General features: G+C 34.4%; 3 protein-coding genes across 4 annotated transcripts; 1 reads left to right on the forward strand and 2 right to left on the reverse strand.

Annotated features, from left to right (window-relative positions):
- Positions 1 to 703: 703 nt before the first annotated feature.
- LOC18043837 (myb-related protein 306) lies at positions 704 to 2170 on the reverse strand. Its single transcript, XM_006437200.2, has 3 exons — positions 1918 to 2170; positions 1682 to 1811; positions 704 to 1546 (listed from the first exon to the last, which is right to left on the reverse strand). The coding sequence occupies exons 1-3, from the start codon at positions 2048 to 2050 to the stop codon at positions 745 to 747; spliced, it is 1065 nt and encodes a 354-aa protein (XP_006437263.1). The 5' UTR covers positions 2051 to 2170; the 3' UTR covers positions 704 to 744.
- A 3170-nt stretch (positions 2171 to 5340) lies between these two features.
- On the reverse strand, positions 5341 to 8494 carry LOC18045442 (F-box protein SKIP24). Its single transcript, XM_006437201.2, has 4 exons — positions 8056 to 8494; positions 7639 to 7801; positions 6756 to 6897; positions 5341 to 6586 (listed from the first exon to the last, which is right to left on the reverse strand). Exons 1-4 carry the CDS (start codon positions 8466 to 8468, stop codon positions 6516 to 6518), a joined length of 789 nt encoding a protein of 262 aa, XP_006437264.1. The 5' UTR covers positions 8469 to 8494; the 3' UTR covers positions 5341 to 6515.
- A 3284-nt stretch (positions 8495 to 11778) lies between these two features.
- Positions 11779 to 13727, forward strand: LOC18045443 (presenilin-like protein At1g08700). 2 transcript variants are annotated; one of them, XM_006437203.2, is made up of 2 exons: positions 11779 to 12274; positions 12453 to 13727. In XM_006437203.2, exons 1-2 carry the CDS (start codon positions 11935 to 11937, stop codon positions 13463 to 13465), a joined length of 1353 nt encoding a protein of 450 aa, XP_006437266.1. In that variant the 5' UTR covers positions 11779 to 11934; the 3' UTR covers positions 13466 to 13727. The 2 variants fall into 2 exon arrangements, with proteins under 2 accessions (XP_006437266.1, XP_006437265.1); XM_006437202.2 differs by having other exon boundaries at positions 11796 to 12274; positions 12411 to 13727.
- Positions 13728 to 14866: the final 1139 nt, after the last annotated feature.

Raw genomic sequence — 14866 nt, forward strand, 5'->3', positions numbered from 1 at the left:
GTGTTCACGTTTCTAATTATCATTAATTTTAATCCTATTTTGCACGAATCATACCCACTACAAAAGTAAGCTATATTAAGCTAATAGCTTCTGCATAGAGTCCTAATCTCAATTATAGACATCATTCTATTTTTTATTAACATTAATTCATGAGTTTCTAGGCGGTAACACGAAAGGATTAGGTGTTTTTAAATTGAAACATGACGTTTGTCAATATGATTTCATCCTAACTCTTGCGTAAAAGTAATATGAAGATTTTCTTTAGATTTGGGTTCTTTTAGACTTTTAAGGATCTTGTGTGCCAATGTAGGTATGAAATATATATAATCATTTTCGTTTTTCATTTTTAAAGTGAGTCAGACACCAAATTACTAATATCGTCCTAAATAATTTAGCACAACCACAAAGTGATATGGACTAATTACAAGAATAGTGAGTAGATTTTACAAATTCTATTGCAACTTAATTAAAATTCATGCAAAAACACATTAAAAGAGTAAGTAACTGTGATTAGCTTACTTCTCGTACTCTAAAGCTAATTACATTTTACAAAGAGAGAGATCCCAACTTTTCAGAATCTCAACTACAAGTCTAAACCCCATACAGAAATCAAACTCTTAAATTTTTTTTTCTCTAGTGCTACTTTATTTTTTTATCCATTGATTTAAAAAACTCAAACTAAAACAAAGAAAAATAACCCACCCCAAAAAAAAAAAAAAACACAAGAAGAAGAAGTCAATTATATCAGAACATTGAATCAGATAATTCCATAATCTGATTAATCTCCTCAACTTGACCAGTTGATTCATCCAAGAGCCACTTCTCAAGAAATGATAATGGAGGATTATGGATGTTCTGATCAGATCTTTGCTTCTTCTCAGCATTTGCTATGATATCATTGTTATCATTATTATTATTATTAACTTTAGTACTCTGATCTTCATTATTTGCAGAGTCTTGAGTACTACTGCCTTTTGCACTTGAGTCACCAGTACTGGCCTTGTCCCATGTCACATTGTTCAAATTCTGCTCAAATGACAAAATTGATATAAATTCTTCATTTGAAATCAAATCACCCCCACCCCCATCACCCCCACTACCGCCACCCTCTTGCTCCTCTTTCGGCCTGTAAGTACCAACCGAATTCTCAATGCTTCTATTGTCAAAAATATTTCCATTTCCTTTGATCAGAAGTGCGCTGGAACTATTACTACTAGTCTTTGGTGATGATCTCATCCAGCCTTCGAGCAGACGGGAAATGTTCTCTGTGCTCGAAGCATAGGAGCTGCCTTGTTGGTGTAGCCTGAGATTATTATTTGAGGCGGCTTGGTTGGAAAAATCTAAGCTCCTTCTTTCATTACTGAAGCTGTTGCCTGTCTTCGCAAACGGGTGAGTATTATTACTGGTAGCTGATGAGTCTTGAGGCATATGGGGTTCCAAAGCTGCTGATTGAAACTTCTTGAGCTTCTTCTTCAGATGTGTGTTCCAGTAGTTCTTTATATCATTGTCTGTTCTTTGTGGCAGATATGAAGCTATTGCTGCCCACCTACTCATCAAAAACATTAATACAAATTTAACTTCATCAAAAACAAAATTAATATATACACATATATATATTTTTTACCAATATTAAAAAGCTATTAAAAGAAAAAAAAAAGTGGGATATATGTTTGAAGATTACTTGTTACCCAATAAAGCTTGCAAATGAATGATCATCCCTTCTTCATGAGGAGTGAAATTGCCTCTCTTGATGCCTGGTCTGAGGTAGTTAGTCCATCTAAGCCTGCAACTTTTGCTACACCTTAACAACCCTTTCAATTTGCAAAACACAAAACCGATTGATTGATCAAAATTCAAGACAAATTAATAAGATATATTTTACATAAGCTTGAAAATTTTAATTGTATAAATAGTTACCTGTGTTCGTGGGCACTGATCTCCAGTTTCCTGGACCATGTTCTTGGATATAAGAAACTAAAATGATGTCTTCTTCAGGGGTCCATGGACCTTTCTTGATTCCAACTTTATCACAGCAAGGAGGTCTTCCCATGGCCGCTACTACGAAGAATAATAATAATGATAATTTGGCTTCACTATCTCTTTTCTTTTCTTTGTTTTGTTGTCAAGGCTTTCAAATAGTACCCACAAGTCTAAGCGAGAGTATTTATATACATTGGTGACTTGACGATATGAGAAGGAAGCAACCTTATTTTATTGTTATTTTACTAGAAACCCAGTTGGTGATTTTGATAGCTATATGGCTGAAGTGATGACCTGGCCAATCTTTATTAATTGTAAAATTTCCTTTTAAATGCACAGTCAATCTGGACACCCAAGTTGAATATCTTCTCTAGCTTTCCTTTCTGACTCACATGTATGCCACAGTAGCTCTTCACCAAAGTTGGGGAACCTCACAGTCCTTAAGTCTTTATTTCTCTTTCTCATGAACCTCTCTCTCTCTCTCTCTCTCTCTCTCTCTCTCTCTCTCTCTCTCTCTCTGTGATGTGAGTTTAGGGGTAGAGGTGTAATTTAATTTGTGTCTCGACTTTGTCGTATGGTAAGAGAAATGGTACGATTATCATGCATACACATATTTACACTGAATTACTTTGTCAGGTGGTAACAAAAAGATTAATAGTGACCAACAAAGTGTTGGTTTCACTGGCGATAGAGTCTTCTTAAGTAGGTTGATTGGATTTGCTCCCCAGTTCGAGTAATAAGGAAGTCGCTTTTGTTGGGAGAACCTGTGCCTCCCGGTTCGAGCGCGAACTTCTAATCTAGGTTATGGTACGAGCTTAACGGTGCTTCCTACAGTTGGGGTCCTCCCCAAAATACCTCGTGGTTAAGAAAAAAAAAAAGATTAATAGTGGGAGTTACAAAATATTCCAATAATATTATGTGAATTATGTATAAATTTTTCATCGAAGTTTTTGTCTTTTCGATAATTTTCAAAGAGATAACGCGGTTGGTTCAATCTCCTGTCGTAAAAGCAAAGAGAGATTGTCCCTCATAACGCTGATATTAGAGGGGGATCATTTAATGTGTTTCACAAGGGCTAGAAGTATGCTAAACCAATAATAAAAAGAAAAGACAAGACTACAACGACGATATGTTGGGAGCTGGTACGATTTTCAAGCACAATAAACGTCCATGTTTTTTTTTTTTTTAAAAAAAAAAAAGGTGTGTTTTTATACCAAATTATGAGTTTAGGATTCAATAATATATCTCAAGAACCCACAGTCAAGCTGTAATGATTTAGCTTTGCAGATCATTTGTTTTGATTGAAGATTTTCCACGAGAACTATCTTGTTATCTTTGAGGTTTCTCATCTTGATTTTATGAGAATTTCTCTTTTCAAAAAACAAAAAAAATATTAACTCCACTAACACAGTTCAAATATTTGTCCAAAATGGTATTCTATTTCAGCACAAGTGCACAACCCAAAACACCTGGAGATCTATTGTTACACAGGAGCGCATACACATAACTGAAACTTGAAGATAAATTAATGGTCAATCTGTTTCAATACCCAGTTAGGCGAACCGGTAAAACTTGCTGAACCAAAAAGGACTAATTTGTGTTGTAGTGAAGACGCGTACATATCAGAACAGAAAGCTTACCATTTAGCCGCGGGATATCAGTTTATGCAAACTAAGGGAACACGTTTGCATTCAAAGATGCGGAGAGTAATTTAGAGGTCACCAACCCCGTCAACAAAATTTGCGGTCTAAATTATGCCTCTGTCTCCAAATCCGTCGTGTCATTTTCTTTAAGCATTTTAATAATTTTTAATTGGTTTCAAAATGTCACACGTGGGCACCCATAGTTCCCTGCCCATATTTTATTTTTGAGCAGGGACTAATGCAACACTTAACGTGTTACTTATTGATCTAAAATCTAATAGTATTTAAACATCACGTTATTAATAATTAACCGTCACTTAAACACGTGATAAAACTATTCACGAGCACCACAATTTTTTTTTTAAGGAAAATACTTGGTATCTAGAAAGGCGAGAGAAACACGTCTCTCCCAAAATCTCTCACCTTTCTTTAATTAAAAAAATAAAAATATCAATAAAAAATAATAAAGAAAACAGATTCTCTCGTGCTTCTCTCGTCTTTCTAGATGCCTAGCATCACTCTTTTTTGAATCCCAACTTAATGAGTTTTTTTTTTTTTTTAATTGTTGTATATTCAAAATAGGTCTAAGATTATTATCATGTACAATATTTTTTTATTTGAGATTTTATATGATTGAAAATCTCAGCAATTATAGCCATATCAAGTCGAGTTAAAATGAAGATTGCATTGGTGTAGCAACTACCACATGAAACACACTTTGCATTTTAAATTGGGGATTGGGGATTGAAGAAGGGAGATGGATAATTATGAACACTTCACCTTCTCCATTTATATGAAGGAATATATTACATTATTAGAAATCCCAAATCCAGAAGTTCCCAGCTGTATCTCAAACACTCATCTAACCAAATTCTGTAATATAAACCCTTCATTGAAAACCATTGAATTCGTTGCCGATTTTCAATCTAGAAGGTTTGATTTTGGGCAATTTTTACTTGGGTTTATCTACAGCTTGCGCAGCTAATATAAAATCTTTTGTTTCCCCCTTTCAGCATCTTTCTGCTAATTTCTAAATCTTTTGCTACTTCAATTCCCATGAACAAGGAATTACTAGATCCCGACTTCTACCGCAGTTGCATTAAGTGTCAGACCAGAAACACTGTAAACCACTTATTAGAGCCGTGGTTCAAGGGAAATCCAAAGTATACTCAAATGCCTACAATCAACCCTCTAAGGTGGCAGTGTAATAAGGCAACAGTTAAAGTTCCTATGGCGAGGTTACAAACTCATTGAGAGATTGAAATAGAACACAAAAGTTGAAAAATCTAGCGAAGAACTTGAAAAACATAACGGAATATTTGGAGACTGTATACTTACAGCTTCCTTTGCTCGCATCAATTCTACACGTCAAACATTACCATATCCACAAACAAAATAGCTTGTCAAAACCAGGAGAGCTACCTACATCAAGCATGAGCTCCAATATAAACAGTAGAAGTGAGATCATTGCTTGCTCTCATATCAATGTTTTTGCCATTGAATCAAGGGTTAGAAGGACAACAGACTATATATAACACAATATCCAGTAATAAGTTGCATCCATAAAAGATGAATAACATTAATCAGATTTGATAACACCAACTTCCTCATTTGTATTCTATTTTACAAATTTGAGAACCATGTGGTTTATGTGACATGAGATCACAAGTTCGGAAGACTAGTAGAAAAAAACACAGAATAGGAACTCAGAGGAGCATAGGGGACTGCAAACATGCCCCAGAGTAAACCGGGTTACAATTTCAATATGAAAAACAATGTCGCTGGAAAAATATTTTTTAAAAAAATAAAGTCTAATCCACAAATAGTCAACACACGGATCAAAACAAAAATCCAGTTGATAGGACAGGAAAACTCCACTTCTCTTATTTTTCAAGTATTTTGAATAGTTCATCACTTGAGCTACAGCCCTATGGCAGATAAAAATTATCTAAACAAATCTAGCTAGAGCCCCATGATAGAGATAAATTATCTTAACAAATATAGCCTGCAGTCTGGTTCTACATCAATCATTGGCAGCTTAAACTAATGATCTGACCCGCTCATAACTAATGCAAGTAAATACGCTGACCTGAAAGACATTGTTTGCAATCACCATATACATGCAGGTCACTAAAGTCAACAAAAGGAAACCACTATCACAAGGAACTTCTACTACAGCAATGGTACTCCCATTGATAATTTAGCAAGTAATAGGCCTCACTTGATACCACTTTCCTGCAGAAAATAATAATACTGCATATGCATCGGCTGCATAATTCCCTAATCCCTATTCGTGACAGTTGAGTTGCGTAACTCTGACTCTCCTCCAAATGCTATGGACAGAGGCTTTTTATCATTATTGCCCTTCCTTTTAAGATTTGCATAATCTTCTCTATCTCGTCTTTAACAACCTCAGCAGCAGTCTTCACATCAAAGCTCAGTGTTGAGAGGTCAGATATGACACCTCCAGCCTGGAAACCGGTATTTGGCTTAGAACCATACAAATAACTAGAACCATCTGAGGCTTCCATGTGTTGATACACAGACTTCTTCTTTTGTAAGCCTTGTCTAGCTTCTCTGAGGCAGAAAAGACCAGCCTTACTCTTCACACACGTTTTAATCTCCACAATTTCTTCTCTCTGTTGTATACCTTCTGGAAGTAAGGTGAGAGCTTCACCTCTTTTGAACATGAATCCGGAGAATTCAGGTTGGACTTTGAATTCACCTTTTGTTTTCCAGTTGAGGTTTGAAGGTAAGGTGAAACCTTACAGACTTTTAAATGTTCCATCATATTCTTTGGTTCACCCCTTTTTTCCCCCCCAATTTTGAAAGAATCCTTGTGAATTTGTTCCATTTTTTTTTTCAAGTTCCAATAAGCGATGATTGCATCAGTCAGTTGTTGAAACTGCAATTCTTTATTTTCTTCGAGTTCTGACTGACCTCCGAAAATCCATCTCCAGTAACTGCATCCATATAAGAAATAATTATGCCATCCCCAACAGTACTAGAAATGGGTAGATTCAAAATCCAATAAAGCATAAATTCATCTCATTCATATTACTGGAAAGGTCTCTGAAAACATGTAGTAGATATTTTATTCTTTATAGAAAGAACAAGAATCCAGTGACTTACAATAATTGCACGTTTTCGATTTCTTGCTCTTTTTGTTGCGTTCATTGTCCTCACTACTAGTCAAGTTATACTCTCGTAAAGGATGATATTTCATGACATTCAACTCTTTCTTTGCCTTGTCAAGCCTTTGCCTCTGCTCCCTCTGCCAAGAAAAATATCAAAGAGTTACAAATAAATTCTATGTTCCTCTTCAACATAAATCGAAATAAACCACATTGCATGTCCACTGATAGGGGAATTTTAATTATTTATTTGTCGTCCAATCTTACATTGTTGGTTACTTGTATTCATATTTTCAGTTAATTAATTTATGGGAAACCAATTGAAGCTTTTTCCTTTCACATGTAGCCCCAAGCTGTGATCCCCAATTGAATTAGTTTTTGTTTATCTTCCTAAATTCATCCATTTGTGCATGTGTACTCCGTAAGCTTCAATTGATAAGTAATTCAATTGACTGAAAATATAAACAAAGTATGCAACAAATATAGGATTAGAGGGAATACCCTCAAAACTAGACTTTGTTAGTCTTCGAGCAAAACTAAACTAAAAACAAAATAAATTCCTAATTACACCACTTTTGCAGGTTCGTGATTGCATTTAGCGCATGCAATGACGTGCATTTCACTTGGATAATTAACATGCAAATTAGTAAACTATAAAGCAAATGATGACATGCAAACATAAAGCTCAAAACTCACTCGGATATTTATGACATGCAAATTCCTCAAATGGCTAAATTAATTTCACTCATCAAATTTATCCATCCACGCATGCCACAAACACTAACATCCAATTTCCAAAGTTAACACAAAATGCCTTAAATTTTAACCAATAATAATAATAAATAAAGGAATTATAGATATCAACCGAGGTAGACACTTACATATGCCTTTTCAAAACCTGCAATTTGTTGCTGGCAAAGCCTAAGTTCCATCTCGAGTGCATGCAATCTAGATTCAGCAGGAACAACACTTTGCTCAACTATTTGTTTCTGTCTACCCCTAACAACTTCTGGCTGCCACACATTCAACGCCACAGAAGCTTGCCTGAAAGTACCAATTCACACTATCTTATCACCACGAGTTAATGAGCACCAAATCTATCAGAAATTTTTAATTTCTACATTTCTAAACCTAGAAGTTACATACTTCTAACACCAAGTAATTATCATAATCAGCAGCATTTTTTGTTCAAGGTCTGCTTCGCTATATTGTACATCAATTTAAAGCTGCTACTACACAGAAATAATTAAATTAAGGAACTTTCATGACTATTAATTGAATGAAGGATTACCGATTACCTGGCTCTGCGTAAATTCGAAAGCTCGGCAGATGTAAATTTCAATTTATCGGCCTCGTCTCGCAACTTACTTTCAATTTCTCGAACCTTCCTCAAATTCTCGGCCACTTGACACTCTTTCCTCAGCACAGCCCTTCTATGCGCCGCTAGTTTCCTCTCCCTGTCCTTCTCAAATCTAGTTCGATAGACGGCTTTGATTGACGACGCCGATGATGATGATGATGAATGGGAGGAATTGTTAGGGAAATCGGAGGAGAGTAAGTGGGACCAGAGGGAGTCTTCTGCGGACAATCGGTGGAGGCGCCTACAGGCGATCGAGAGGCAGCACAAATCCCTATAGGTGAAACTGCGGTTTTGAACTCCGGATTCCAGAATTTTCCGGACGAGCTCGTCGGGTAGAGCATTAGCTAACATTATCGCTGGTAACTTAAATAGTATGATTTTATGATAAAGTTCGCTTCTTTGCTATATATATATATAGATAGTTATATAAATGCATAATGTAGCCAGTATTAATTTGCTTATAATTATGATTATTTGCATATTTTAATATATTAATTTGAAAAAACTTTTGCTCAATAAGTTGTCAAAATTCAAATTAATTCTTTTAAATAAATATCAGTACAAGGCCACGTTTGGCTGGTAAGATAAAGGCAAGATTATATTAATTTTCAAGATATATAAAAAAAAAAATGTATCCTATCTAAGGGTATATCTTACCCCTAATATTAATAAATACAATTTTTAGTTTGAAAACTATGGGACCATTAAGCCCTCTCTTCGCTGAGGTTTAAGTTAGATAAAGCTAACTTGAAGGATTAAGATTTTCTTAATTTTACCTAGGAAAAAAATTATTTTCATTCTTATAATTTCATGGAATAACCAATTTCATCCCTATTTTTTAAACAATAGTTTAAAACATCTTTCCACTAACTCACCGTTAGTTTAACGTCGTTAACTAGTAATTTGTTGAGGGCAAAATAGAATTTTTCATTAAAGTGATACAAACTATATTAAAATAAATTTTTTTACATAATTAAATAACACTACAAAATTTATTAATTTATTTTAAATGAAATCAATGATGAAGTAGTTTGATATAGCCACTGAATAATCATCATAAGCAACAAATTGTAATTAATACAAAAACTAAAAAAACAGCTAATTTTTATTTACTTGCATATATGGAATATCTTCTTAATCTTTAATTAATTTTTATTTTGAGCTTTACCACCACTCTTCTTTTACCATTATTGTCTCCCCAAGTAGGCTCATAATGTAATTAGAGAGTATACTTGTTAAAATATGAAAATTGTGATTATTTTTTGTACTTAGATCTAAGGTTCATAGGGTTTTCATGCCGTCAAAATAGAGAGAATTGTAAAATAATTACTTGAAATATAAGTTTTCATCTTTTTTTCGATATTTCATGTTTAGTGGGATTGGATAAAAATTATTTTTAGTTATATGTCAATTTTTATTTATTTTTTCTAATTTTCTCTTTAATAGAATTTTTTTTACCCTCAACGAATTACTAACAAATGGCATTTAACTAACGTTGAATTAACGGAATAATATTTTAGGCTATTATTTAAAAAATAAGAATGAAATGAGCAATTATATAAAACTCTAAGGATGAAAAGGATTTTATCTCTTTTATATATAAAAAAAATTCAAGTGATAAGTGGTTAATAAATAAAATTAAATATATTCATACACGATCACTAAAAAGGTATATGTCAACTATCACTATAATGCTACGTTTACTTTTTGGATTGGAGTGCGAATCCTGAGGAGTGGGAATCCTTTGATTAGGAGTGTGGAATGTGAGTGAGAGTAGGGTGTTTACTTAAACTAAATGAAAGTATGGATTGTCAATTAGAATCCCAATTATTTGTTTACTTTGTCTTGGATTGGGAGTAAATTGTTTTAAATTATAATTTTATCCTTATGTACAGAATTATAATTTGTAATTAAAAAATTAATAAAAAATATATTTGGAAAATAAAATAAATATTTTATTATATTTATAAATTAATAATAATTACTAATATTCTTAATTATGTAGATCATAATTTTTTATTAATTTTAATTTAAATTATGTGAATAAAAATTATTAATAATAGCAACACAAATGAAATATTATTATTGATAATATAGTACAAAATTAATATTTTTTTAGAATAAAATATTTATTATTATTAATTAAATAATTAATTAATATTTATTAAAATTAATGTTTAATATTATTAATTTAAATATAATATTTATTTTTTTATTAAATTTAATAAAATAAATATGATATAATTATTATTTTTAATAAATATGATATTATTTATTTTATTAAATATGATATTATTTATTTATTTTAATTTTAATTATAAGGATAAAATGGGAAGAGGTGGGAGTGGATTCACACTCCCATCTCCCCCCATGGGAGTGGGAATCCCACTCCCCACTCCAAAATTGAGTGGGACCCACGGATTCCCACTCCTACTCTCCATTTTTTTAAGGTAAGTAAACACTGGAATGAGAGGAATCCACACTCCACACTCTCACTCTAGCAAGTAAACACTACCTAAAAGTATTGGAGGCAAAATTAAAACGTTATTTATGGGTGATTATTAAATGTTTGTTGTAAATGGCACCATCTTTTTGTTTCTTTAAGTTTTTTTATAAGACCATTTTTTTTAAATATTTAACCACATATTAGATAATTGATAGTAGCATGATGAACCAAAATGTAGTTGGATGGAATTTACTAGAGCTGGCAAAATTTGACACGATTCGATTACCCGACACAAATACGACACCAATAAATGGGTATGAGTCGTCGAATTTAACACGATTATTAAATGAGTCGGGTCCGGGTCAACACGATTTTTTTCTGTGTCGGGTTAGGGTTAAAATTCTTGACCCATTTACCCGATCAATGACCCGATTATATTTTCTATTTTAAAATAATTTGCAGATTCTTGTCATCAAAACTCAAATATTAGAGATGATTTTTTTTTTATTCTTTAAAAGGATGAATATAGACACAATATTTTATTTATAAAATTTTAAATACATTTAGAGCTTTAATAGTATAAATGTATAAAATATTGGTAGACATGTATATTTTATAATATTGATATATAATATTATTTACATATATATAATTAAAACCTCAATAGTGTGTGTAATATTTTAGTAGATATGTATATTTTATAATATTGATAAATTATGTATGTATGTATGGATGTATGTATGTTACATATGTATGACAAAGTATAAATATTTGATGTAATTTTTATTTAATATATAGATATTAAACGGATTATTGGGTAATCGATTATTTTTCCGTGTCGGATTTGGGTCTCAATATTTTGACACGATTATTAAATAGGCCAGGTTTGGATCGACTTAAATTTGACACGATACGAAACTGACACGACACAAATACGATCCGATGACCCATTTTACCAGCTCTAGAATTTACCGTCTTCTTCTTTTCTTTTCTTTTTTTTAATGTTTCACTCTGCCAGAGAAAATGTTATTATTATGTCCAGTCCCATCTTCAGAACGTAACCTGAGTTATGGAATTTCTCCATTCAACATAAAATTACAAACTAAATTTTAATATATATTTGAAAAAAAAAACTAAATTTTGATAATAAATAAATAAATTAAAATATTTAAAAAAAGAAAGAAAGAAAATAAAGAGAGGGTTAAGTGCAGTGCCAAACAATTTCAATTTCGAAAAGCATCATAAGATTATTCCCCCTAATCGCACTTCTCCCATTTGATTGATGATAGATTCTATCTTTCGTCCCAGAAGAAAAGAAAAAGAAAAAGAAAGAAAAAAAAATGCAGTGACGAAAGTCGTTAGGTAGCAGCAATGGAGTCGAGCATTTTAGATAGCATCGGAAGCGAGATCATCGGCGTGATGACGCCAGTCTCCCTCTGCATGCTCCTTGTGGTTCTCTTAGTCTACTCTCTTTCCCCATCGGAGCAGTCCTTGTCCGGTGCCTCCGATCCATTCCGGACCGCCGCCAATCTCGTGTACCTCGAACGCCCCGACGACTCCTCCACCCAGAAGCTCGAGGGCGCCGTCCTCAACGCCCTTGTCTTCGTCATCCTCATCGCCATCGTCACTTTCCTCCTCGTCCTCCTTTATTACTATAACTTCACCAACTTCTTGAAGAATTACGTGCGCTTCTCCGCCTTTTTCGTCTTAGGTACCTGCCCTTTCGCCCTTATTCACCATTTTCTTGATTGCCCATTTGCTTATTATTTGTAATACTTATGCCTCATTGATTTGATTTGATTTTAGCTGCTGCTTTGTGTTTTTTTAATATATATGTGTGTGTGTAGTGGATTTTGCTCATGCGGAGGTGTTACTGTGTTCTTGGCTAGGTACAATGGGAGGTTCGATCTTTTTGTCGATCATTCAGCAATTCTCTATACCTGTCGATGCATTTACATGCTTTGTACTGCTTTTTAACTTCACTATTGTGGGTGTGTTGTCTCTGTTTTCGGGTGGGATACCGATTCTGTTGAGGCAAGCGTATATGGTGTGCATGGGAATCATTATGGCAGCCTGGTTTACAAAGCTGCCCGAGTGGACTACGTGGGCCTTGCTACTGGCATTGGCTTTATATGATCTGTTTGCAGTTTTGGCGCCTGGTGGGCCCCTTAAGTTGTTGGTGGAGTTGGCCTCTAGTCGAGATGAGGAACTTCCTGCTTTGGTGTATGAAGCTCGGCCAACGGTTTCAGAAAATGAGAGAAACCGAAGATCAGGCTTGAGGTTTTTGCTTGGCGGAGTTTCTGATTCTGGGTCAGTGGAGTTGCAGGTTGTGTCTAGAGATAATGCGGATGGAAGAGAAAATCATGGGAATCCTGAGTATTCTGCTGTAAATGTTGGTACTTTTGGAAATGAGATGCATGAAAGAAGCAGTGATGAAGTTGAGAGGTTGCCATTGGTTGGTCATTTGAGGGATGGATTTTCGTCTAGTGGTTCATCATCTGATCGTTCAACATCTGTTAATAGGGAGAATGAGATTGTTATGGAGGAGGAGATGTCACCTCTTGTTGATATGAGCTTATTGGGGAATAATAGACAGCGGGCCAGTGATAGTTTGGAGAACAGTTTGATAACGGATAGGGGTATTAGACTTGGTCTTGGAGACTTCATTTTCTATAGTGTTCTCGTGGGTAGGGCAGCTATGTATGATTTGATGACAGTATATGCTTGTTACCTTGCGATTATATCTGGACTTGGGTGCACTCTTATTTTGTTGTCTGTGTGCCGTCGAGCTCTACCCGCACTCCCAATTTCTATTACATTGGGCGTCCTATTTTACTTCTTGACTCGGCTGTTAATGGAACCTTTTGTTGTAGGAACAACAACAAACCTTTTGATGTTTTGATCCTCCATTTTTTGAAAGAGATAAAACTTTCTAAAGAAATACTGATGAATTTGTAGACTCGAGCGATCTATGCATAGTGGAATTGTTTCTGGGAGGTCAATCATTTCCTTCTGCTCATGTTAGTTTCTTGATTTGAGTTCTGATGGGACAGTGCAGCATCTTGAAGAAAATCGGGTAATTCATTGAAATGTAGCCTTTTGGGCCTTCTATAGATTTGAGAATTAATAGAAGTATGTTGGCCATGGCTTCTTCTGCACTTTTATTTTGACTAGAGTATATTGAAGTTTAGGATGCATATTCATAGTGTGGATTCTAGAAAGAAGCTGACACGCTTTCATCCGCTTACATGTGTATGCTTCTAATAATTGTTCAGACTATGTTAATTTGCTTCCACCTCTACTGCAACGTTAATTTAAGAACTCGCTTCTATTACCTGTATAACAATTATCAAATTCAAATGCATATTCAAACAATGGCTCTCTATCATCTCTCTCACCAAATGCTGTTTCATCCACTCATTGTTGCCAAAGCTCTAATAACTTGCCTACTGCTCTCTTGCTTCACAACTGGTGCTCATCCACTCCGGTGTTCCAAACCATTCCTCTCCAGCACAATAATTTTAATCCATTTGAGGATTGCTTGAATATGACTCATGGCCAGATACAACAATCCTTTCATGGCTTGCTTCTCTGCCCATCAAGCCTCTTGCCGAGTCCAAGCCAATAGAAAATTTTAATTCGACTACTCTCAGATTATTCATAGGAGGTATCTTAGTTCTGGTGTCACTGATGATGAGCATGGTTCAGGTATTAAGACACTTCTTTTCCTAGTCGAGAATTTGGGAAATCCCAGGATTTCTTCACTTGGCTTTTGAACCTATGAAACGACCTAGAAGATTCATTTGTATCTGTCAAGTGGTTGGTAAGAAATACTGGTATCAAGTTGACATTTATTGTTACTAGAGCTGTCTGTTGGTACTGTGCCATTGAGATGGATGTAACATCACCTCATCTTTTATGTTGAGAAAAGAAATGCTTAAGACATTGGCAATACCTGGGTTCTCTGAGGGATGGCATTTTCTTGTGAGCAATACAGTTGACAGGTTTGTCAGGTTCTGTGCAAAACTTAAGACACCATTGGGGCAGCATCCACAGGATTGAATTGGTGTTAGTAGCAGTGCACTAAATTGTTTTCATTGTGTATTATTATTCAGACCGAAAAAGTAGAGGACTAGCTGCTATTTCTTTTGGTAGATGGATCATTTAGGAAGCTGTGATTTAATAGTTAGGAACCCTTAATATCCAGTTGCAAGATTATCACTGTACATCGGGCTTTGAAAGGCTGTCTTGATGAATGGCTGTACTTTGATACCCTGTTTTTGTGTATGGCCTCACTCTTACC

The sequence above is a fragment of the Citrus clementina genome, unplaced genomic scaffold (genome assembly GCF_000493195.1).
Source record: "Citrus clementina cultivar Clemenules unplaced genomic scaffold, Citrus_clementina_v1.0 scaffold_4, whole genome shotgun sequence".
Taxonomy (NCBI): domain Eukaryota; kingdom Viridiplantae; phylum Streptophyta; class Magnoliopsida; order Sapindales; family Rutaceae; genus Citrus; species Citrus x clementina.